Source organism: Erpetoichthys calabaricus, chromosome 10 (genome assembly GCF_900747795.2).
Source record: "Erpetoichthys calabaricus chromosome 10, fErpCal1.3, whole genome shotgun sequence".
Taxonomy (NCBI): Eukaryota; Metazoa; Chordata; class Cladistia; order Polypteriformes; family Polypteridae; genus Erpetoichthys; species Erpetoichthys calabaricus.
The window spans coordinates 168,940,396-168,967,130 of record NC_041403.2 but is presented as its reverse complement, the minus strand read 5'-3'; the positions used below and the strand labels follow the sequence as shown (position 1 = coordinate 168,967,130).

The 26,735-nt window shown below is 44.0% G+C and overlaps 1 protein-coding gene across 6 annotated transcripts in view; it reads left to right on the top strand.

The window, feature by feature from the left end:
• The window catches only part of elavl4 (ELAV like neuron-specific RNA binding protein 4), a 272,046-nt gene that overhangs the window by 214,246 nt on the left and 31,065 nt on the right, over positions 1–26,735 (top strand). For all 6 annotated transcript variants that reach the window (XM_051933169.1, XM_051933170.1, XM_051933171.1 and 3 more), the window contains one exon: positions 21,525–21,678. In XM_051933169.1, the coding sequence (XP_051789129.1) occupies positions 21,525–21,678 (154 nt within the window). The remainder of the gene's footprint in view (positions 1–21,524; positions 21,679–26,735) is intronic.

Below are 26,735 nucleotides of genomic sequence, written 5' to 3'. Positions count from 1 at the left end.
TAAAGTGGTCCACCTGTTGTATGGGGGATTGAGTTTCTCCCGGTGGGCTCGTTCGCCTGTCTCTTCCATTATGGCCTCCTCACCAGGCATGAATCCTTCCTTTATCCTGACCAGGATGCCACTCCTACTTGTCTGGTACCTACAATAAATACATTCTGTACCCAATGACCCATCACGAGAAAGTGAAAACTTCTTCAGAAAGGTTTGTAAATTTATTAAAAACTTTTAAAAAAGCATTCAGACCCTTTATTCTATACATCGTAGAAGCCCCTTCGACAGGTCTTCTTGGGCAAGTCTCCACAAGCTTTGCACACCTGGATCTGGGCAGTTTATCCCATTTTTCATGGCAAGCTCCTTAGATTGTGAACGGCCACCTTCAGGTCTACTTTAACTCTGGGCTTTGGCTGGGCCACTCAAGGACACTCAGTGACTTGTCCTGAAGCCACTCCAGCATTGAACTGTCACCCCAGTCTGAGATGGCATGCACTGTGGAGCACGATTTCTTCAACAGCTGCTTTCACCATTCCCTCAGGTCTGACCAGCCTCAATGTCCCTACACTTCACCGTAGCGATGGTATTAGGCGGGGGTGAGCAGTGCCTGATCTTCACCAGTCTTTCTCCTTGTGCTCCCAGACTCCTTTAAGTGACGTTTAGCAAACTCTGAGCAGTCTACACGTGTCTTTTACTAAAGAGTGGCGTCCGTCTATCCACTGTACCATAAACACCTGATTGATGGAGTGCTGCTGAGATGGTCATCATTCCTACAAGATCTGCCATCTCAGCAGTGGACGCCTGAAGCTCTGGTAGAGTGACCATTGGTTTCTTGATCTCTTCCCTGGCCGAGGCTGCTCTTACCCAGTCAACTCTAGGAAGAGTCCTGGTGGTCCCAAACTTTGTCCATTTCTCAATTCTTGAGGCTACTGTGTTCCTGGGCACACTCAACGTGTTAGAAATGGTTTGGTCCCCATGCCCTGGTCTCTGTCTCACCACAGTTGGATCATGGAGGTCTTCGGGGAGCTCCTTGAACTTCATGGCTTGGTTTTTGTCCTGATGTGCAGTGTGGCTTGTGGGACCTTCAATACGCAGGCACACGTAAGCCTTTCTAAATGACATTCAAAAGATCTCTAAACAAGTTACTTTTTATGAGCTTGCACTCCATGTTATGTAAAGTTTTAAGACACGTGAGGAGAGTCTAAAGAATTTATTCTGAGAATCCATAAGACCAGGAGATGCTTGACTATGCAAAGTTAAAAGTCAGGGCTAAAGAATCAAAAGAGCACAACGTTACTCAGGCGGCCAAGGCAAAGCGAATCAGAAACCTGAAAAGAAAGTAGGGCCTCCTGGAATAAAAAGAATCCGCACGTAGTAGATTATCCACCGAGGGACAGCTCATGGTAAAACCGTCGCAAATTTAGAAGGTTGTGTACATGACCAGTTCTGACAGGATAGTCGAGAATAAAAGAATTCTAAAAATCAGGTTTTTTTTGCAACAATCTGAAAAAGTTGTGTACATTTAGCGTTATGTCGTGAGGTCAGCTTTGTTTCGTTACGGACGCCGTCATTTTAGAGCTGGATATTGGGTGTCTCCCTGGAATATTCATCACCCGTCTAAGTAACAGGAAAAAATGTTACGTGCCAGGCTGGACTTAGCTGCATTTTATATTTTGCTGGTGTTTTTGTTTTATTTGAAAACATCCATCTAGTGTCTCTTGAAATGTTTGTATGTTCCATGTGCTTTGTGGGTGGAGCCTCAGGAGGCGGGGCCACCCTGCCATCACTGCTGCTGGATCCTCCCTTTGGCTATGAAGGTCAGTGCGCAGGAGAGAGCCAGCAGTGGTTGGTTCATTGCTTTTCATTGGAGTTGTCAGTAAGTTTGATTTTCTTTTACGATTTCTTGTTTTTGTATTCGGGTAAGGATTCTGGGAGTTGTTAGCCTGGACTGCCTTTAAGGCAGCTCCTCTCTGCGCCATTGAGTATTTTTGTTATTTCTTTTGTGTCCTCTACATAAATAACTTCATTTATAAAGACCCTCATTGTCTTTTGGTTAGAAGCCCGAGTTTTTACAGTTTGATCACCATTTTGATAGCCGACATTGACATCCCATCCCTGGCTTCTCCATGCCTTTGGAGTTGTCTGTCACCTTCTCTGGAAGCAGACGGTCAATAGAGGGCAAAACGAAAGCAGAGTGTAGGATTGGGTGTGGTGGCAGGGTAAAAAGGTGAATGGGCAAAGGGGGGCACTGCTGCGGACATTTGGTGTAACTCAGGTACTTGATATTTTATCATTACTATGAAGTTTACTTAGGCGTGCTACACTTTCCTTTAAATTATTTGTCCACCTATTTTGAGAGAATCTTATATCCATCCATCCATTCTCTTCCGCTTATCCGAGGTCGGGTCGCGGGGGCAGCAGCTTGAGCAGAGATGCCCAGACTTCCCTCTCCCCGGCCACTTCTTCTAGCTCTTCTGGGAGAATCCCAAGGCGTTCCCAGGCCAGCCGAGACACATAGTCCCTCCAGCGTGTCCTGGGTCTTCCCCGGGGCCTCCTCCCGGTTAGACGTGCCTGGAACACCTCACCAGGGAGGTGTCCAGGAGGCATCCTGATCAGATGCCCGAGCCACCTCATCTGACTCCTCTCGATGCGGAGGAGCAGCGGCTCTACTCTGAGCTCCTCACCCTATCTTTAAGGGAGAGCCCAGACACCCTGCGGAGGAAACTCATTTCAGCCGCTTGTATTCGCGATCTCGTTCTTTTGGTCACTACCCATAGCTCATGACCATAGGTGAGGGTAGGAGCGTAGATCGACTGGTACATTTGAGAGCTTTGCTTTACAGCTCAGCTCCTTTTTCACCACGACAGACCAACGCAGAGCCCTCATTACTGTGGACGCCGCACCGATCCACCTGTTCATCTCGCGCTCCATTCTTCCCTCACTCGTGAACAAGACCCCGAAATACCTGAATTCCTCCACTTGGGGCAGGATCTCGCTCCCAACCCTGAGAGGGCACTCCACCCTTTTCCGGCTGAGGACCATGGTCTTGGATTTGGAGGTGCTGATTCCTATCCCAGCCGCTTCACACTCAGCTGCGAACCGATCCAGAGAGAGCCGAAGATCACGGCCTGATGAAGCAAACAGGACATCATCTGCAAAAAGCAGTGACCCAATCCTGACTCCACCAAACCGGACCCCCTCAACACCCTGGCTGCGCCTAGAAATTCTGTCCATAAAAGTTATGAACAGAATCGGTGACAAAGGGCAGCCCTGGCGGAGTCCAACTCTCACTGGAAACGGGTTCGACTTACTGCCGGCAATGCGGACCAAGCTCTGACACCGGTTGTACAGGGACCAAACAGCCCTTATCAGGGGGTCCAGTACCACATACTCTCGGAGTACCCCCCACAGGATTCCCTGAGGGACACGGTCGAATGCCTTTTCCAAGTCCACAAAACACATGTAGACTGGTTGGGCGAACTCCCATGCACCCTCCAGGACCCTGCTAAGGGTATAGAGCTGGTCCACTGTTCCGCGACCAGGACGAAAACCACACTGTTCCTCCTGAATCCAAGGCTCGACTATCCGACGGACCCTCTTCTCCAGGACCCCCGAATAGACTTTTCCAGGGAGGCTGAGGAGTGTGATCCCTCTGTAGTTGGAACACACCCTCCGGTCCCCTTTCTTAAAGAGGGGGACCACCACCCCAGTCTGCCAATCCAGAGGCACTGTCCCTGATGTCCATGCGATGCTGCAACCAAGACAGTCCTACAACATCCAGAGCCTTGAGGAACTCCGGGCGTATCTCATCCACCCCCGGGGTCCTGCCACCAAGGAGTTTTTTGACCACCTCGGTGACCTCAGTCCCAGAGATGGAAGAGTCCACCTCCGAGTCCCCAGGCTCTGCTTCCTCATTGGAAGGCATGTTAGTGGGACTGAGGAGGTCTTTGAAGTACTCCCCCCACTGACCCACAACATCCCGAGTCGAGGGCAGCAGCGCACCATCCCCACCATATACAGTGTTGACACTGCACTGCTTCCCCCTCCTGAGACGCCGGACGGTGGACCAGAATCTCCTTGAAGCCGTCCGAAAGTCGTTCTCCATAGCCTCCCCAAACTCCTTTCATGCCCGAGTTTTTGCCTCAGCAACCACCAAAGCCACATTCCGCTTGGCCTGCCGGTACCTATCAGCAGCCTCCAGAGTCCCACAGGATAAAAGGGTCCTATAGGACTCCTTCTTCAGCTTTACTGCATTCCTCACCGCCGGTGTCCACCAATGGGTTCGGGGATTGCTGCCACGACAGGCACCGACCACCTTACGGCCACAGCTCACATCAGCCGCCTCAACAATAGAGGCACGGAACATGGCCCATCCGGACTCAATGTCCCCCACCTCCCTCGGGATGTGGTCGAAGTTCTGCCGGGGGTGGGAGTTGAAGCTACTTCTGACAGGGGGCTCTGCCAGACGTTCCCAGCAGACCCTCACAACACATTTGGGCCTACCAGGCCTGACCGGCATCCTCCCCCACCATCGAAGCCAACTCACCACCAGGTGGTGACCAGTTGACAGCTCCGCCCCTCTCTTCACCCGAGTGTCCAAGACATGTGGCCGCAAGTCCGACGACACGACCACATAGTTGATCATCGAACTGAGGCCTAGGGTGTCCTGGTGCCAAGTGCACATATGAACACCCCTGTGTTTGAACATGGTGTTCGTTATGGACAATCCGTGATGAGCACAGAAGTCCAATAACAAAACACCGCTCGGGTTCAGATCGGGAGGGCCATTCCTCCCAATCACGCCCTTCCAGGTCTCACTGTCATTGCCCACGTGAGCATTGAAGTCTCCCAGCAGAACGAGGGAGTCCCCAGAAGGTATGCCCTCTAGCACCCCCTCCAGGGACTCCAAAAAGGGTGGGTACTCTGAACTGCTGTTCGGTGCATACGCACAAACAACAGTTAGGACCCGTCCCCCCACCCGAAGGTGGAGGGAGGCTACCCTCTCATCCACCGGGGTAAACCCCAATGTACAGGCTCCAAGTCGATGGGCAATAAGTATACCCACACCCGCTCGGCGCCGCTCACCTGGGGCAACTCCAGAGTGGTAGAGAGAGTCCAGCCCCTCTCAAGGAGATTGGTTCCAGAGTCCAAGCTGTGCGTCGAGGTGAGTCCGACTATATCTAGCCGGAACCTCTCAACCTCGCGCACTAGCTCAGGCTCCTTCCCCTTCAGAGAGGTGACATTCCACGTCCCAAGAGCCAACTTCTGTAGCTGAGGATGAGCCCATGGGAAGGGGGACCCACATTGCCTCTTCAGGCTGTGCCCGGCCGAGCCCCATGGGTGCAGGCCTGGCCACCAGGCGCTCGCCATCGAGCCCCACCTCCAGGCCTGGCTCCAGAGGGGGGCCCCGGTGACCCGCGTCCGGGCAAGGGAAAACGCTGTCCAAAGTTTTCATTCATCATAGAAGGTTTGTTTATAAATATTATATATAAATATATTAAAATCATTTGTGTAATGCTGGTGTCATGGATGTCTTTTTTTTTTTTATATTTTTATTTTATTAATTTTCATTGTAATAATTCCATACAAACAGATCAATTTATAACCCAACAAATTTGAAGACTAATCAAACCCCACCCCTGAGAAGGAGAGCTTAGCTAAAGGAAAATTGCTTAAGGCTTTTTAATAAGGCAACATTAAACAAAAGAAAGGGAGAAGTAAATATCTACTGTATGTAAATAAGAGATGGAGAAGGGAGTTAAATGCGGTAATAGTTATTTCTCTTATTCTAAAATAATATTGATTAAATCCTGCCATGTTTTGAAAAAATTTTGTACAGATCCTCTGAGAATTTGATTTTTTCCAATTTCAAATAATATAAAACATCGGTTTCCCACTGACTTAAGAGGATAATTAGGATTCTTCCAATTTAACAAAATAAGTCTGCGTGCCAAAAGTGTAGTGAATGCAATCACCGTTTGCTTGTCCTTCTCCAATTCAAGTCCATCTGGAAGAACACTGAACACAGCTGTTAGTGGGTTAGGAGGGATTGTGATACCAAGGCTGCCTGAGAGGCACTTAAAAATTTTTGTCCAAAATGATGTTAGTTTGGTGCAGGCCCAGAACATGTGACCCAGTGAGGCAGGAGCTTGGTTGCAGCGTTCGCAGGTTGGATCCTGCCCTGGAAACATTTTGGACAGTTTTAAGCGAGACAGATGGGCTCGATATATAATTTTTAGTTGAATAATTCTATGCTTTGCACATATAGAACTCGAGTGAATTCTCTGCTTTGCTACCTTCCACTCCTTTTCTGATATATTGATTAAGAGATCTTCTTCCCAATGTCCTCTTGGATCTTTGAAAGGTAGGGACTCTAATAAGATTTTATATATTGCGGAAATAGTGTTTATTTCCTCGAAATTGAGCAGTATTTTTTCCAGCATTGTGGAGGGTGCAAGGTGGGGGAAATTGGGCAATTTCTGTTTAACAAAATTTCTAATTTGAAGATAGTAAAAGAAATGTGTAGCTGGGAGGTTGAATTTTGAACGTAATTGTTCAAAAGATGTAAATATGTTGTCTATATAAAGATCTCTGAGCATTTTAATCCCAAAACTTTTCCAGGAATTAAAAACTGGATATACTTGCGAAGGTTGAAAGAGGTGGTTCTCTTGCAGAGGTGCCACTGATAAAAGATTTTCCATCTTAAAATGCTTTCTGTCTTTTAAATAAATGTTCTGAAGTCACCCTGCAAAAGGGTCCAATGAAAGACCCTTGCAATGGACATCCTGACTGGAATGGTTAGTGTTCCCTTTCCAGCAGAACAACAAAATGGAAGAACAGGGAGAGACCGCCTGTCAGGGCTGGATACTGTTGTGCCCGTTCATGTTTGTACAGATCGGATTATCTATATGTGGAATCTGCGGTTTTCTTAAGCAAGGATTTCAAATGTTTGGTTAGAAGTGGTGAATTTGGATTCTTTTAGAAGCATGTATTTCTATTTCTATTTTAGAGCTTTTTGTATTTCCCATTTCTGTGGCGACATTTCCCAGAATACACTGCAGTGCGCTCGTGGGTGATGTCATCAGAGCGACAGTTTAATGGTTGTCCTTGGCAGTTTGATATGTAAACCCTTGTTTGGCTCAGATTTTTGCCCTTCTTTGCTAATATTTTTTTAGCTATGATTTCTGGTTCTCGTTTCAACGCTGAGACGTGTTGACTTCCAGTTTTGGCCTTCTGCTCTTTCACCGACTCCAATTCTCCTGATCATTTCTTGTGTATTCCTTTATTGTCTCTTGTGAGTCAGTGGATATACTCCCTCAATACACTAGGTGGCAGTATTCCTTGGTTTGTTCAGTCATGTGCACACCCACAAGGCATTGTGGAAATTGTAGTTCTGTTGGGTAGCCCTGATGGGTGCTGCCAGATGGACCTGGGGACTTTAGTCAAAGGGGGCTTCACTTGACATAGAAGTGCTTCCTTGGTGCTGGAAATTCTCCTGTGTCAGGAGAGGAGGAGGAGGACAAAGAAAGAGAGGAAGCATTGAGTTGATTGTAGAGGGGGAAAAAAAAAAAACTATAAAAATGTTCTTTAAAATGAACCTGGGACTTTTGAACCTGGGGTTTTGAGACCACCCAGTCTCCACTATACGTATTTATTTTAATTCAAAAGATCTATTGGAAAGTGGCATGTGAACTCTTCGTTCATTTTGAGCCACTCTGTTTAGACAAAGAAATGCCAAAGTTTATATAAACGTGGATAACAAATGTCAGCTAAAGTGCAGTTAAAGGATAAGTTTGGTATTTTTCAAGTCAAACTTATTTCTTCACACACATTCTTTAAATGCATTTGCCACAGTTATGCACCATCTATAAAATTTAGAAAATCTCTTGCTCACACTGGCGCTATACGATGGAGGAGAAGCTTAAAAACACACCAATTACGTCCAGTCTTCAAGGCCAGGCAGTTGTCGAGTACTGATCTGCGACTTTTGTGTTTCTGTCGTGTCTTTATAACAACAAAAGGGATCTGAAAATAATTGTTTTCTCACATATTACTACTGCTCCTGTTTCTCTCGTGGCAATGATGTGTTTGCATTTTGTTCATGCGAGTTCTTATGAAAGTACGGAAATAAAACAAATCCAACTGCGCTTCATGAAATGTTTACTGTGAATCGGGAGGACACTGCGGCCTGGGTGGGTTGAAAGGTTGTTGTGTATGAAGACTAATGCACTGTTGACTGTTCTTTTAAAATGGCCAACTCTCATAATATTGGTGTTTTTACAATGTTTGAGAAATCACAAGAGGCGGAGTGACACTCAATAACTGTCTTGGCTTTAAAAAATGGACGTCTTTGGTGAATTTCTAAGCTTTTCCTCTGTGCCACATAGCCACATTGGTGCTTGACACTGTAGGCTAAGATGTTTTATTTGATTTATAGAAATCACTTAACTTTAATGTAGTCATGGGGGAACAAACCAGCCCAACTCAGCGCTGGACCAAAACCCAGGTAAGTGGGGGGCGGGGGAGATGCGTGTGTCAGGAGGTTGCGCCCAGCTGTAAAACTTCTAGTCAAATCCTTAATGATGGAATCAATCCTATCAGCTTCAGATAATGCCTGACCCCTGAGGCCTACCGGGCCAAGGGTGGGCTCAACTAAAAGGAGATCTGAAGGGAAAGGACTTGACTAGCGAGGTGGCGCAGGACTGAGCTGTTTGGAGAAGGTTGATCAGTACAAATGGACCCCACGGAGAAGTGAGAAAAGATGACCAATAGGAGGAAAACGCTTAACCTGAGGACGCAATTCCACGTTCGGCCAATGCATGTGTGGCACATTTGTGAAGAAATCACCTCAACTTGTAAAATACCAGACTTGTCCCGTAAAGATGGTGAAAAAGTAGGAAGCTGTTTTAGCTGAGACTGGCAGTGGTCTTCGGTTTGTAGTTTATTTATATGTGTATTAAAAAATCATTTCCTTCATACAGGTAACAGAATAAAACCCCAGACCCCCCACTTGCTGACTTTGTTCCATAAATCGGCATGTTGCCCTCCCAGGAATGGTGCCGTGTGTGCCGGGAGCGCCGTTCCCAGAGTGCCTTTCCTGCATGGACATTTCCCACATCTATTGGCTCGATTTGGTAGCAGATTCACAGTCACAGCAGTGGGCTAGCAATTGTCAGAAAGGGGATTCAAAACAAACTGTTTCAAATCAATTCTTGGGGAGAAAAAAAAGGGGGGGGGTATGCCGTAAATCGGTTGAAACGAGAAGCAGCTTGGGAAGAAGATGCAGTCGCAGAGATAAAGTGGACATGTTTGTTTTTGGCCAGCTGTTCATTAAGTAGCAGGCAGCCACTGCTGCGCTCTTTCTTTTTTTTTTGTATCGATCGGCCATTTCTGTCTCGACGTTTCTGGCAGGTGAAGCTTTGTCAAGCGCGCTGAACGTTACACGACAGCCGAGCGCCATTTGTTCATTCCGCATCGGGGTTATGACTGTGCATGGCTTTGGCCTTCAGAGTGTGCTGCTTTTATTTGCCTGTTGCTATTTAGTGCTTCATTGTGACTTCAGTGAATAAAATCCGTAAGCCTCAGCAGAAAAGGCAATTTTATGGCGGTGCAGCCCCCCTGTGACCCTGCATTTAATTAAGCACTTGGAGGACGTTACACGTTAATGTGAAGCTAAAATGATGCAGCGCGTTGCTATTATTTGATATCGGGCTGATGCCTTTATCTTTGGAGACTTGTTGTGTGCACAGCTGAGTGCCATCCTCGTGGTCACAAAGTGAGCCGCAAGTGAGGATCGAGTTGGCAGAGTGGGGGTTCACCACAACCACCATAACCTGCACAACCACATGCAATGCCGACAAAAGTTTTCATGCTATGGCTCTGATTGAAAAGGCTAGTGGTCACCTCTGCATTCCCGATGACAACACCCACAGGTGGGACATGCCGTCACTCGCTACTTGCAAGGAGAGCAGCACGTCGGCCCACAGAAGGCTTTTCATTTCTCTAGTTTAACAGGCCCTATAGAATTTCCAAACATGAACATTGAACATTTATATTAAAATGTGTGATGTTGACCAACCGAGCTACTGCATCGTCTACTGATTACTTGTATGCAATTAACAAAAAAACCTGTTTGACATCAGCAGAGAAGACAGTAAATGAATTGCCGCCATTACACGTTTATACCTTTTTGGCCAGGAGACATATGGCATCTGTGACATTAGAAGCAAACGTACTGCAACGAGCAATTTATTATTATTTTTTTTTTCTAGATCATTCTTCAGAAAGCCTCGATTCAGAGCCCAACAGAAAACCATCAACCAACACAGAAGTTCAGTCAGGCATAAAATTAGAATCTGAGACGCGTGCCTCCCACAGCAAACGCCAAAGACTCGATGATGGAAGGCAGCCATCTTTCTGTTAGCTAATTATGGCAACTTGTCACGTTTGGACGTCCATTGTATGTTGTGTTTGATGGCTGGTTCTGTTGGACGGAGGGGCAGAGAGCGACTTAGGGGCTTCCTAAAGGGCTTTACAGAAGTACAGCTGAGCACTTCAGCAAAGTCACCAAACGTTTAGTGCTAAGTAAAATTCAAAGTCGGATCCCTTTTTTTTTTTTTTTTGTTTGCTGTTGCTTTGATGCTGGCACAGTCATAATTTGCTTTGTAAGTCGTCTTGGACAAAGGCATCTGTTAAATTAATAACAAATGATGATGATAACAAGCTTGAGTACAGGTCTCTCACCGAGATGTTTCTTAAAGTTCAGACATCGTTTGATGCGAAATGCCGTCTTAGACCTCAAGGCCACATGCTTGACGTGCCCGTGTTAGATGTGAGATGGGCCTTATTTTCCTTTTAATGTTGGTTTTAACTTATTAGTTTTCATGTAATTTTTGTTGATATTCTGTTACTTACTGTCACTGGTGGACTCTCATTGCCTGGCCAGGAGGCCAGTAAGATGGATGTGTCCTAGCTCACGATTGACAGGAAAAACAAAACAAAGAGAAGTAAAAAATGGCAAACAAAACCCAGACGAGAGGCAAGAAGTCCAAACTAAGAAGGACATGAAGAGAAGAGTAGCCATTAGAAATGAGTACCTAGCTGGCCTTTTATGGCGTCATACCAATGAACCGGAGGACACAACCTCGTGGGCCCAACTCCTAATAAAGGACCCAAAATTTACCAGGCGAAGACGCTAAAATATATCAACTTTATTTAGAAGTGAGTACAGACCGCAAAAATAAAACCTGATCATGATATGGTGGCATCTGTCATGAGGCTGGCATCAAAGGCCTGTGTGACAGAGAATGCAGCAGGACTGGCATCTTGGCAGGGATGAATGAGACCCCCTTACCCAGCTGGGAGACAAGTACAAATAAAGGATGATGGGAGACTTTCTCCCATGTTCATATTGTCTCCCAATATGCTTGGTGGCAGCCTCAGTTTTTGGTGAGCTCAAGTGTAGCAGAGTGGCATCCCACCCCAGGACAGTTGGCATTCCCTTTCCAGCCACCTGTGCTCATGTTATGTCCCCTCCCAGAAAGTCCTCACTTGGATATCCACAGGCCAGCATGGAAAGTGTGGTTCCATATTGCTGCCTTCTTGGGAACTGTGGGTACAACAGGGGGCGCTGTTGGAAAGTGAATTCCCCCATCCTAGGGAGTGTCCGCCTCACCTGGAAGTTCGTCCTGGAGACCATGGTTTGGCAGAGGAGCCCTCTACACCGTTCAGAGAGCTGGGGTCATGAAGAGGAGGAGGAGGAGGAGAAGGACGACAAAGCCTGCCTAGAAGGAGTGACGGAGAGGGAAGGAATTGTTTTTATTGTGAAGAAGCCTGTTGGGAGGGATTTTCTTTAAAATGAGATGTTCTTTTCACCTACACTGTATTCAGAATAGTTGTGTCTGGGGGGGGGGTCTATGACATTCCCTAATGGCCATAGTACATAAAGTTTAATTGTAATGTATTGTGTATATGAGCTTCAAAGCTACATTTCCTGTGGTTTGTGGGTGGAACCCCAAGAGGTGGGGCCACCGTGACATCACTGCTGAGGGTCCACCCTCTGACTTTATGCTGTGGTGGAGGAGACGTGTGCCTCAGAGGTTCATTGACTGTTGAAGTGCTGGCATTGTCATTTTTCAGGACTGGATTGGATTTTCTGCTTGTTTTTCACCCTTGTCATTGTTTGGCCTTTTTTTTTTTTTTTTTGCTTCTTTTGTTGATATAAATTCCTCATTTACAGTGCATACGGAAAGTATTCACAGCGCATCACTTTTTCCGCATTTTGTTATGTTACAGCCTTATTCCAAAATGGATTAAATTCATTTTTTTCCTCAGAATTCTACACACAACACCCCATAATGACAACGTGAAAAAAGCTTACTTGAGATTTTTGCAAATTTAATAAAAATTTAAAAAAATTGAGAAAGCACATGTACATAAGTATTCACAGCCTTTGCCATGAAGCTCAAAATTGAGCTCAGGTGCATCCTGTTTCCCCTGATCATCCTTGAGATGTTTCTGCAGCTTAACTGGAGTCCACCTGTGGTAAATTCAGTTGATTGGACATGATTTGGAAAGGCACACACCTGTCTATATAAGGTCCCACCGTTGTACAAACCAAGCATGAAGTCAAAGGAATTGTCTGTAGACCTCCGAGACAGGATTGTCTCGAGGCACAAATCTGGGGAAGGTTACAGAAAAATGTCTGCTGCTTTGAAGGTCCCAATGAGCACAGTGGCCTCCATCATCCGTAAGTGGAAGGAGTTCGAAGCCACCAGGACTCTTCCTAGAGCTGGCCAGCCATCTAAACTGAGCAATCAGGGGAGAAGGGCCTTAGTCAGGGAGGTGACCAAGAACCCAATGGTCACTCTGTCAGAGCTCCAGAGGTCCTCTGTGGAGCCAAGGATAGGTGTGCCAAGCTTGTGGCATCATATTCAAAAAGACTTGAGGCTGTAGTTGCTGCCAAAGGTGCATCGACAAAGTATTGAGCAAAGGCTGTGAATACTTAAGTACATGGGATTTCTCAGTTTTTTTATTTTTAATAAATTTGCAAAAACCTCAAGTGAACTTTTTTCATGTTGTCATTATGGGGTGTTGTGTGTAGAATTCTGAGGAAAAAAATTAATTTAATCCATTTTGGAATAAGGCTGTAACATAACAAAATATGGAAAAAGTGATGCGCTGTGAATACTTTCTGGATGCACTGTATAAACATTGATTGTTGGCTTTGTCTTCTCAGTTTTTCCTCTCCCTTGAAAGGGCATTTGCGTATTTGTTTTTTTGAACACCAGCTGTACTAGAAGTCTGCCTGCTTGAGTTTGGGGCCTGTGCTGAGGCCTACTCGGTGAAGTCCTGGTATGACTTGCGATAATCGGAGGTCTACTCCCTTTTTTGCCATTCTGTGCTGCAGCTGAGCCAAACATGAGGAATAAAGAAACAGGGAAGTAAAAGTTGTTACTGGGAGGACAGAAAGATCAAAAATAACAAAGGCAAAAATTATTAAGCAAACCCTTAGAGGAAAAGGATATTAAAAGCAGAAAATCAGGAAAAAGGAGCACGACCCATTAAAAAAGGATTTGTTTTTCTCAAAACACAGATAGTGAAATTCGCGTCACGCCAGTTTATAACACGCCGCGCTAATGACTGATGGCTCATGTGGCATCACGCAAAAACACATCTTCACCAACTGGGGCTGGCATCCTGATGACCAATTCACAAGATGGCACGTAGAAAAACAAAATAGCAAAACGATAAAAAAGGTACATAATGGAAAATAAAATACATAATTTCTTACAAACACTAACCTCACAGGACCTCAGCCCTAAGGTACTTCATACAGAAAAATATTTCAAAAGAAAAAAAAAAAACATGAATAGAACTCAAGGAAGCCGAGAATTAAATGTTAACAATAGTAACATTCACAACACCGTGCAGCATCATAGTGATGGGGTACGGACAGTGGTGGCACCCATGAAATCCAGAAAGACAAAATGGTGTTGGTCACTAAAAACAAATACTGTAAATTAAACGGTGAAAAATGATTTTGTGTTATTTTGGTGTAGCGCCCTTCACCGTGGGGCAGACTCAGAGCACTGTGACAAGTTCACAGACAGAGGCGATCACAGACCTCCAAACTGCTGCTGACGTAATGAGCACCCATGAAGACACACACAGGAAGACAAAGCACTGATGAACGTAAATGGAACTTCACAGATGGTGCTGAGCAAACCTCACTACATTCGCTTGGTCTCAAGTTTGGCAAAATCACAGAAATGTTTGGGAATTTTGTCACATTCGCCAATATGCATTGAAGTCAGTGGGGAGCTAAAAGCGGAACTAGTTTTAAATGGATTGTAATGGTGAAACGGTCTTTTAAGAGTACCCGAGGGTTACAGAGGTGTCCGCCAAATATTCTGGACCCAAAAATGACCCGAGATAAGATGAAGCGAAATTATCAGAACAGAGCTGTTTCTTACAGACAGTTACAACAGGAGCAGGAAGCATGCATTCACTGAGGCTTGGCCCTTACAGATTCCACAGCTCACTGCCGCTGCGACCAAATAAGCCCAACACTCTGTTGTGAAAGGCACTATATAACAGATAGATAAGGCACTATAATAAATAGATAGTGAAAAGTCAAGCAAAATGGCACCTTTTATTGGCTACATGATTACATCTCGCCTGAACTAGGGGCCTGAGTTGCCTCCAAAGCTTGCATATTGTAATCTTTTTAGTTAGCCAATAAAAGGTGTAATTTTGCTTGACTTTTCACTACATTCATAATGGCTAACACGGTACAACACCCTAGTACTACAGATAGATAGATAGATAGATAGATAGATAGATAGATAGATAGATAGATAGATAGATAGATAGATAGATAGATAGATAGATAGATAGATAGATAGATAGATAGATAGATAGATAGATAGATAGATAGATAGATAGATAGATAGATAGATAATGGGGTTTGTACTTCACGTCTGTGCTTCTCCAGGTCTGTCATTCACAATGTAGCTTGGTTTTGTCTCAGAATTGCCAGTTTTAGTTAGTTATTTATTTTAAGAATTACAGTAAGTTGAAATTATGTTTTGAAAAGAACGGATTTATCTCTTCACTAGTTATTTAAGATTTTGTCATTTATTTTGAAGACACAGTCATAGTGTGACAATGACAATTACAGCATTGGGTCTCCTATCTTCACTATCAACAGACAGACGGAGAGCTGACCGCGTTATTTCACTGCTGACAGAAAGGTTATAACGAAAGAGAGGTTTCTCGTTGTAAGCGTGTGCAACTCAATAACTGTGTAAAATGTCAAATTATTAGTTTCTAGGATGTCATAATCATTAAAATCGCGTTAATGACCTCTTCTTTTTAAAAAAAAAAAAAAAAAAAAAGAACATGTAATGGCACAGATTAGCATAACTCTTTATTAATGTCTGCATTTTATGTTAGCTCAAGGCTCACCCCTCTGCCTCTGTCGTATCACTGAGTCTTAAAGCCGCACCGATGTTTCTGACCGGATGCTAAACTTAAACATTCACCTGGTCAGAAATAATAAACTGACCAGCTAGCCAAGGAGAGAGGAGTTGTTACACACCCCAACCAATACAAGCGAATGACTCCTTTATGAACATTCACCTATACAAAGAAAGACTTTTATGAACTGTGTTTTCACTTTACAAACCACAGTAGACCCTAGCTGCAGAGCTCCACTCTAGTGAGTGTCACTTTAAACAGGATACCAGGTGGTCCCCAAGCCTCTGCCGTCTCCCCTTTGTTCTTTCTTGTGTTATAAAGTGGTCTAATGCTGCACCAAAGACTTCCTGACCCTGACTTTGTCTTCCGACAGCCAGTTTGTTTTGCCCTACTCGGACGCTCTCTCTCTGGACCTCCCTGCTCTTTAATTTTGTCCTTTGGACAAGCCCCTCCATTTTAGGTAGCAATGCTCCATCCCACTTCAAAATAGAACTGGAGTAGTTGGGTTTGAGAATGTTCTATGCTTTCGCTGTTATAAACGAATACAAAACCACCAAATCTCTTAAGCATAAAAAACAAGTCTTTACTGGTAACTACGGTACATGGGGTTCCTTGTTCTGATTTTTACACATTTTTTGTTTTCGACTCTGGTCAAATCTCTCACATTATTTGGGGCTTTTTCGAGCCCCTGATTTTGATTATGACATTAGGTTGTGGTGATCCTCCTTCATTGTGATAGTTTATGAATGTGTTGGACTATTTTGGAGCTCCTGTTGTTAGGGCAGATGTGCCAGTTGTAAGGGGTGTGTCCTATGAGGTCGTGACACAACGCCACGGGTTGAAAGGTCCTCATCTGAGTTGTAGATTCAAAGCCCTTTTCCAGTTGTTCTTTCCAAGTCCATTTTGCTGAACTACTTCTTTGCTTTTGTTTTTTGTTTCCTTGCCTCACGTTTTGGCTTTGACGCTCGTAAATTTGATCTCCAGGTTTTGTCCATTGGTTGTCTTTCATCTTTTCCTCCTGGCTCACTCTCAAGCCTGGTCTGCTTGTGATAATAATTTAATCGGTCATTGACCAGTCCACACACCTTACCGTCCTTAGTGGTCTACTGGCGGTTGTCAAGTCCAGTTTAGCTCCACTGTAGAAGCAGGCGCCATTTACTGGATTTCACTCCCAGGTAAATGAAAATCACGCCAAGTGTTGATTCCATTCTGTTTCTGAATCCTTTTATAAAGGCAAGTGCTTATCATTGACCTTTTTTTTTTTCTTTAACCAGTGCAGCTGTACGAGTTTTATTTAGAATCTTCATAAAAGACATAGTTATATGTCTAGTAGGGACAATTGGAAAAAAGTGAAGCCTTTTCTGTTGTTATTATAATGTCGCACTTGAAGGGGAGCACACATATGGCGGGCAGCACACTGCGACGAGTCTGCGGCGCTGAATAAGGTGACCTTTCCACCGCCTGTTTGAGCGTACAGAAGGTAGAAGTCAATGAGCCATGACTGTGTCTCTACAGCGGCTCTGCAACAAAAAAAAAAAATGAAAAAGAAAAAAACGCTTCAGAGCTGATCTGACCATACGGACGAGAATGGATTCAATTACATGAGGGAATACGTTAAAGGATATAAGCATTAATTAGGCACTCGGTGGCCCAGGCACTGCTGCATGCTGTTCAGCTCACATTTCTCCAAGTGCCATCACTGAGACATCTCCAGAGCCGAGGCGGGCAGACCCCCTGCTAGTGTCCACGGAATTTCATGGGGATCGCTGGGTCAGGCCACACTGCTGTGTTACTTTTCATGCATTTCTGCTGCTTTGTTCTCCAGAAAAGAAAGCTCCTCGGGATTCATTAGTAGCAGTTAACAGTAGATAGGGGGCTTAGCAGGTTTCGCCTCCGCACCACCTTAGGTTGTCAGTGCAATTTTCAGTCTGCCTTCCTGTAAACTGTCTCCTAAAAATGCATGCCTGAGGTGTGAAGAGAGCAGATCCCAGTGTACGAAAGTTGAGACGAGAAGAATTCAGCAAATGCCGGGAAGGTGTTGATAGAGACATCTGGATGAGGAGAAAAAGACGCAGAAACTTTAAGGAAAAGTAGAAAACTAGGGGGTGGGCTTGACTTTCTTTTGGAACACCTTTAAAACGTGTGATTTTCACTTCGCATGAATAAGTGTTAGCGTGCGTCTAAAAATAGAGGAGCGTGTGGGTTTCTTGGGGTTATAATAAATTGATTATTACACAGTTTATGAGTGTGTTAGAAACAAAAACAGGGACCCACTCCGTCTTTTCACAGATGTGACACCTGCAATGCTGAGCTTTTATTCCTTTGCTGCTGCTTTTACAAAAAGTGCCTGTGATAGACAGATAAAGGAAAGAAAGAAAGAAGGGTGCTATATAATAGATAAGATAGATTGAAAGGAAGGAAGGAAAGAAGGGCAGTATATAACATAGATAGATGGATGAAAGGCACTATATAATCGATTGATGAAAGACACAATGTAATAGATATAACAAAGAGTCTGTTTGTTTGCTCTAACAAACACATATACACTTGAAATACTAAACCTTCCGACTTGGCTGAAGATGAAAAAGCGCAGCCGCAGTCCTAGTGAGGCATTACAAAGGCGTGTGGCTGTGGTATGAAGGAGCCCCAGTTGCATTTCTTGACACATGTCTGCTGAATGATTTGTTGGTATTCAGTGTCAGTGTGTCAGAGGGAGGACATGCAGCTTTGTTCATAATGGCCGTCAGTTTTGATTTCTTTCTCTCCTCCACTGTCGCCTCCAGTAGGGCCTGGAGACCTGCCATAACTGAGCCCACCTCTTAATTAGCTTCTCGATTCGGTGTGCCTCCCTTAAAATGATGTTCTCCATACACTGCAGCATAGAAATGATGCTGGTTGTCACAGTTGCTAGTATTTTCCCATTTATGGATCCACTATTGTCCCATGAACAGTGAAACTCTCATGAGCACAAGGAGAGTGTGCCATCTCCACACACACACGTCATCTGACCTGGCATTGAAATTCATTTTTCTGAAGCTGTAAGCCCTGCGCCGGGGTGTCACTTGGACTTGTTGGTTAGAAGTAAGTCGAGTTAGAAGAACTCTGACAAAGTCCTTAAAAAGAGGTTCATGCCAGAGAAGAGATGACAACAGAAGAGCAGCGTGCAGAGTGGAATTTGAGCAGCAGGGCTGATTTGAAACAAAGGACAGGAAAGGGCCTGATTTGAGATCCGAGCTAAGTGAAGTCCGACAACCCTCCAAACAGGTCAGATGTTGAGAGCACACCCTGTAGCGGGTGAACCTCATTGTGGTTTGTTTTTGGAGCAGTGGCAGACTCCTGGTCTTGATTGTGAGGACACCTTGGTGAGGTCAGGTAAGCACGCTTTGTTGGGAGCCGTTTGGTGGCAGTGGAGGTCGCCTGACTGGTATTTTACCTCTCGTTTGGTTTGCTCCGTTATCTTATTTGTGTGTTGCTTATTAGATCACATTTCATCATTTATAATAAATACCAACTCTGGTTCCTCTGCCCGCTTATTTATCTCCGCATTGCCAGAGGCTGCCCTCAGAAACAAAGGATTCATGCGATGGCTGAAGCTTCAGCACAGGCAGCTTGTCCTGTTTTATTCTGGCTCCTTTCACAACATGCCTGTCACTACATATCCACATTTTAAATATTGAAGACGTTACATTTAGTTGTTTGTAACATCGCAGGCACAGAAGAGGTTTGTGTTTTTGAGCTGTGATTTGGGATTTTAGTGTATTTAAGCTCAAACATTAACACTTACTTACTGGTTCCAGATTTCTACTGTCCAGTAAAAGTCAACAGTGAGAGGAGTACAATGTTCTTTCAAGGTGGTTGCTGCAGTAATGATATTTTCTTAATTAATGGTACTTTCTGATATAATATTTCAACAGGCTGGTGCCATTCTGGATATTGTAGCTCACTATAAATCACCTGTAGAGTAAGCAAAAGTACCAAATACACTGCTGCAGGTACTTGGGGGTCCACATCAATCAGTGCGTTTTACATGGTCCAGCTATTCACAGAAACCTGGCTAATAAATAACTCGAACATGTGGCCATGTGAACCCTTAACCGGGTTACTGTTAAATCTGAGGATGTCCGTTGCACTCAGTCAGTGTTTACAGTATTCACAAAAACCCAACAGAGCATGGTGACCTCTATACCAATGAATTCACGGTCACACACTCCTGGTGCATCTTGGGATGCCTCACCATGGTAACAGGAAATGCAAAACCCCCAGCATTGAGCTGCCATAATCAAAGAAAAAATGGTGTCAAAATAAACGTGGGAAAAAAAAAAAAAATCAACTTCTACATGAACCCTCTAAACACAAAACTTCTGTTAGAAATGGAGTCTCCTGTTTAGAAGACCCCAGAACAGATGTGTAATAAACCTTTGGGGTCTTAATAAAAATGTCAAATCACAGCAGCCATCAGTTTGGTCTTCATTCTCTACTACTGCCAGCAGGTCCAGAGGGCATCCCATAGCTTATCCTGCCTTTTCCATCAGCTTGTTGAATCGGTGGGCTTCTCTTGATGTGATATTATGGGCCCAGCACAACCCAGACTGGCTGTTCGAGAGTTCTAGGACGGTGTTTGTCCACCGCGTCGCCACTGCTGTAGTTTATAAAGACCGTGGGTCCCACTTGAAGGGGTCACATAGACACTGCCATAGAAAACAGTGGGTCACAACACCAGAAAGGCTGAGAACGGCTGTCGTAGAACATGAGCAGGATTTCACTGCCCACATAAAGCAGCCTCAGAACAAAGAGTCGGCTCTGCCCTTTCTCCTGGAGCTCCTCTCTATTACTTAAATGAGGTAAATGGGTCTTGTTTTTTATATTCAATCTTCACCAGTGAGCTTTTTTTCTGGACAAATCAAATAAAAGTAAACCGTCCCATGTCCTGTAGCCGTGAGCACATACTGCAAGTTTTGATTTCTGTGTAATTTGACAGTATGGCTTAACTACTTTTCTCAAATTACGGCATGGCTGACAAAGGAGCAGCAGGCCGCAGTGCAGACAACGTCATTTTTTCCCCCTCTTGCTGTCAGGTCAGCAGGCTATTAGTTCTGGTGATATCCTTTTATTTGACTAATCATATTTATGATTATTTTTTTTTACCTTACGTCTGCCGTAAACTCGCACACACTTTGCACACTGTGAAGGTGTTGACGTGATATTCTGTAAAGAATGTGGTGCTCAATGTGTTACCACACCCTGAAATGAGACCCACGTCTTTTTTATTACCCTTCTTATCAAGTGACACTGATATGATGGCTAATGTATTATGTATATTTACCAGCAAGGAGACCTAAATGGCTAAATTATTCCATCCAACTTTTTAGCAAAACAGTGAAACTGAGCTGTGGTGTCACTAGGAGGTGGCGCCTATCCCTGCAGCATCACATGCAGTGGAGGAATGAAACCTCAATGGACGCCAGTCTTTGGCAGCCCATTTCCTGCACACATCCTCACTTATCCACACATGATGGGTTTATTGTCACCAGTCGGTATTTGGGCGACGCTAACCCTAACCCTTCACTTTAATGCATACAGTGTACTTGTTTAAAACTCTCTTGTATATTTATTTCTTTACATGTAATCCTAAACCGTCGGCACTTTACATTGCAGATTTCTGACACAATCCCAGTGCTTGTGTAGTTCGCTATAATTTTCAGTCTCGCTGTTTTGATTCTGTTTGCATGACGGCAATTCAGATGAAGTCTGGTAACGGCCCTACTGTCTGCTAATTGAAAGGAAATATGAAGATGAGAGACAAGATAAGAGAAAAGCAGAAATTAACACAGAAATGTAGAAGACTCGTGACAGGGATTTTACAATTCTAGAAGTTCATGAGGCGGAAAAAAATATTTAAAACTGCTGAGGAGCTCAATCATTTGTTGTAACTGATAACTTTCTTAAAAAAAATTATAGCAATTACAATTTACACTGTGAAATTCCCAGAAGAGAAAAAAAAATCTAAATATGATAAAGTGTAAATGTCTGTATTTTTCCCTTTTGTGCTGCAGGTGTCCTACGCAAGGCCTAGCTCAGCTTCCATTCGTGATGCAAACCTGTATGTCAGTGGCCTCCCCAAGACAATGACACAGAAGGAACTGGAGCAGCTCTTCTCCCAGTATGGCCGCATCATCACATCCCGCATTCTGGTTGACCAGGTTACAGGTATCTGTGGAGGCAGTTGTGCTTTTGTATGTTTTCTGTGTTTCTTCTTTTGAACTGAACAATAGTGAGTTTAACACAGAACACCACCCGGTGCAAATCAGAATAACAGGAGCACTTGTTACGTTACAAAAATACATTTAAAAATATTGGATATCTCTGAGCCTATGAGTACCCTCAGCGTTCGTCCTACACCTTCCTCTGGTGTTGTCTTGTGTCTCAATCTCTCTAGCTTGGCACTTCCACTCTCAGTGGTATTCCCATGAAACTTGCTTCTCAGACCCTGCATTTTCCTCGCCCCGTATCCATTTTTTAACTTCCGCCAATGGTAGACTGGTCTCCATTACCCGCTCTGAAGACAGCATTAGTGTTCTTGTGAAAATTTGCCTCCCTTGTTTGAAGGCGACTCTCATAAGTCCTCCAATGTCTTTCCTCGTCCAACGATTTCTGTCTCGGTCGCATTTGATTGAGCAACCACAGCAAAACTGACCAATCTGACAAAAGCTAAACTGACCAATCAGATTTCTAACATAGACAGACATTACTGTTTTGATAGGACTTTATTTGTCCCCAGGGTGTAATTGTGTTAGATAGACAGATCAGAATAATGATGATGAGGGTAAACAGGCTATGCAGTCCAACAAGCTCGTCAATGCTGTTCACCTAATTTCTCCAAAATGACATTGAATTTTGACCCCCCTAAATCCTACTGTCCACCACACTAGTGGGCCACTTGTTCCATTGGGCCGTGGTTGATGCTCTTCTTAAATGCTGTCTGAGTGCTTCACAACACAAATTAAGGTATAACTGGGAATTTTCCGGCCCATGCCTATTAATCGGAACACAGTTCTTTGCTCTCAGTCAGTTGGCTATCATCTGCCATTCTGCAGCCTTCCCTTGCTGTTGAGATTTAATTTGGGCTCAACAACAGCAAACCAAAAGCTCAGAGTGATGAAGCAAGGGGTGCCGGTTGCCTCAAAATATGCCCCTTCGCTTGGCTGTCAGCGCCAGGTGCTTTTTAAAGCCCCGTGGTTTTGGGTTTTTTTTTGTTTATGTGAGGAATTTCAGCTTTACCTAAGCAACCCCCTGACATTCATTCGGTAGTGAAGAGAGCCTGGCGTTGGCTGCTGATGCCATTAATCTTCTTTATACTGGCAGTTTAACACCCTGCCCAGCCCTAATGGCTTCTCCAGAGACAGGTGAATCTGTGAGAGGAATTTTAATGTCTAATTAAATTTTAGTTACTGATGATTAAGAGGTTGAGAGGATTTAGGCCAACCAGGCGGCAGTTATCATCAGATCAGTGCTTGCAAATTTGCCTCTTTTATACTCAGTCACACTACAGTAAATGTTAATTATCTGAAATTAAAATTCATAAGCGATTGCCAAACAGAATGAGACAAGTTTCCCTCTCAAACGGCGGTCTTTTATATCGCTGGCGTTTTGAAACGGTGGCTCTTTCTGCTCCCCCTTCTGCCCTGGACCGCCTTACCATATGACTGGCACACCACGGGCCTTGGCATAATTCTCGGCCTCACACTCCCACAGCAGACCCCCATTTTTGTTCACCTTTCTTGCCTGTCATGTAAGAGAATTGGACTCTGATTCAACCATTTTGCCTTTTTTTTCCCCTGCTCACTCTCTATCAGGCATGAGATCATTATGCACATTATTTATAAAACAAGGAGGCTTTCTTTTAAAGCGTATTTAACGTGCATGCCTGCAATAAATTTTCAGCTCTGCTGGCACAGCTGCTATAAAGACTAAAAATGAGGTACGGCAGCAAAGCACTCTCATCTGAGCAGAAAGTGGGCTTTCATTAACAGCCTCAGCTCTCACATCTTTTCAAATTTCCCCAAGGAATATTTCAATTTTAATTTAAAATGCTCAGGAGCTGTGTGTAGTGGGCGTGCAAAAGCTTTGTTAGGGCTCCATCGATTCTTCACCGCTGTCCTTCATAGTCGCAGTTTATTAATAAACCATTTCTTTTCAATTTGCGTGTGTTCACGGGTATGTGCGTGTGGCACAATGGGTGCCCGCGCACACAAACATTCAAACACAGGGGGTCATTGAAGTTCATTCTTCTTTGAAAAAGATTTGGGGTTCAAAAAGCTCCAACTGTGGGATGTGAAAGAATCATTGCAGCGGATTAAGTAAATACGCCTTCAGCAGCGGCGCGTAGAGCAGGTGAAAAGATACGGAGATGTTCACTTTTAGCAAACCATTAAACACATCGAAAATACGTCAGAAAGAACACCGAGAAATCGTTCTGCTCATCAGGTAATAACCGACTTGCCACAGACAGACTGATGCCACGGTAAAATTCGCGTTTTATGGAGCTGCTTCCGTTCAACACAATTTGTTAAATGCCGCACATTTATGCATTTATGCCCATAAACAGAGCAACGGTATTTCTTCACGTTTACCTTTTTTGATCATACACCGCTGATTCTTTTACATTTACATTTATTTGCTTAGCAGACGCTTTTATCCAAAGTGACTTACAAAAGAGGTAAACAATCGAGTAACATTAGGCTTAGGGCCTGTTTGTTCAGATTCTTTTAAACAAAGCTGTGAATATTTTATGTTTGATAGCACCAAACATAAATTGTATTTCGTATTTCAAAACATTTTTGAAGTGTTAAGCTTTTACAAGCTCAGTATGTTGTTTTTATGACTGCCTACAAGTCATTTACATAAACCGCCTTTAATCGAGTACAGATGGCATATGAAATTTACAGAAAGGCACACTTTCACCTGCTGTTTAAACATACGTCTGAAGCTCCTTACCACTAGAGGGCAGCATGCTGGCACAGCAGTTCTTTATGGGCTCAGGGCTTGCCATCTTTACTGACTTCTGAATTTCTGCTTGGCTTCATCTCCGGGAATTCCAGTTTTCTTCCTAAATCCCAAAGTTTAAGTTAACTGGTGACTCTGCTGGGTGGGTGTGTGTGTGTGTGTGTCCCTAAAAACATATTTCACTGATGAGTGGCCTTAGAGACCGCAAGCCCAGAAATTATTGTGAGGAGCAAAGAGGCCAGGAGAGGTCCTGAGGGACAAGCAAAGGTCTGAACCAAAAAATGACCGTAAATAATCGAGGTTGGTCTAACTGCAGATTGCAGTAGGTATGGCGTAGGTCACGTGACAGCCACGGTGTCAGTCACTAAACACCTTCGGAGTCAGATTAGTGTAACCAGCCATCTGATGGGCATTTTGTGACTGATGTTGTGGCCGTTACATGATGTTGTGACATTAAGTGACAGAACTCATAGGTAGGCTACTGTTAAAATAATCAGCAAGCAAAATACGAGAGCAACTCCCTAAGCATGTATGCTTGACAATACAGTAGATGAACAGACAGATAGATAGTGTGGACACAGAGCAACTGACTGGAGGAGTCCAAACAAATCATTGGGATGCCAACTGGGTCACCCTGTTTAATGCAAGGCAATCCAAACAAAAAAAAAAAAAAAAAAAGACATTTTCAAAAGAAACAAGGGCGCAATTTAAAAATTGCCTGGAGCAAATCGCTTAGGCTTCCTAGCTGAGGTAGCTTTGAAGAGCTCATCTGGCTTATGGGCTCGGAGCCAAAATGGACGCTAACTTTTCTAGGGATGTCCGATTTTATACAACTCCAATCAGGACAGGTGGGCCTTCTCTGGGCAAACAGGGCAGGATCAGTGTCCCTAAGTTAGCATCTTCTCAGAGCTGTAGAGGGAAGAAGCAGTAGCATTAGCGACAGCGCCCCCTCTTGTGCCAGGGTGGTACTGTCTATATGAGTTGAGCCTGTAAGGTGATCCTCAGACACCCAAGCGTGATGACTGATTGATAAACAGATCGGAAAGTAACTACTAGATAGATAGATAAAAAATGGACTAGATAGATAGGAGAGGCACCATATAAATGTAGACACATTGATAGGAAAGACACTGTATCAGATAGATTAGAGAGACACACAGATAAGGTGCCAAACAAGGTCTGGTCTTAGACAAGATGCCAGTCCATCCCAGTGCACATTCATGCAGGAGGGTCTGACAAGCATACTTATGAAGATGAGTGCAAACTTGAGTACAGAGCTGATCGTGACTGCCTATGGAATGATGAAGACAGGCAGGTCTTGCATGCAGGCTAAACACGTTAATACCCAGGGTGTCCTACAACTGTATTCATCTGCTTGGTTTATATTTATATAGAAGAACATTCTACTTCTAGAGTGCTTTCCTCCTCTTCAAGTTCTTCAACAAATAACAGTTCAATTGTTTGTGTGTATTTTTTATGTTTGATGCTCAGGCAGGTTAAACAATTTGCTCAGGGTCACACAGTGAGGCAGACATGGGCACTGAACCAGCAGTTTTGTGGTTTAAAGTTCAACAGACTGTACAGCAGTAAATTAGTAAATGTGCACAAAAAAATATGACCATTAGCTTTTTTGTCAATTCTATATTTTTGCTTTCTAATATTTTCTTATCATCATGCATGTGATGAAATAGCCAACTCGTGTAACTCCTAATATGAAGCTCGTACACAAGCTGCACAGGCATTTGATCACTTCTCCACCTGCGTGGGCGAGTGTGCACGTGGGATCAGAGGACGAGTCTGTCTGTTCAATGTGTGGCCTTCAGAGCGCTTGTACTTGGAATACAAACAGATCTGAGTGTTTACCTTTGCTGCTGTCTGTTTGGGAAAGCTGTTGCTGGCTTTTGGCACGTTTATTCTTCCTGAAAAATTTTCTGTTTCTGTCACAGCATCATGTTTAAAGATCCTGTTATGCTTTGTCATATTGCAAATTCATTAATAGAAATAGAAATTAGGGTTAGTTAGAAATAGTTCAGTATTTCAATAAAATTAAACAGAAAAATGGATATTAAAGGCACTATTAGATAGATAGACAGATAGACAGATAGACAGATAGACAGATAGATAGATAGATAGATAGATAGATAGATAGATAGATAGATAGATAGATAGATAGATAGATAGATAGATAGATAGATGCCAAGTCAGGACTGCTCTTGGACATCACAGTGCACATTCATGCCAACATACTTGTAAGGGTACAC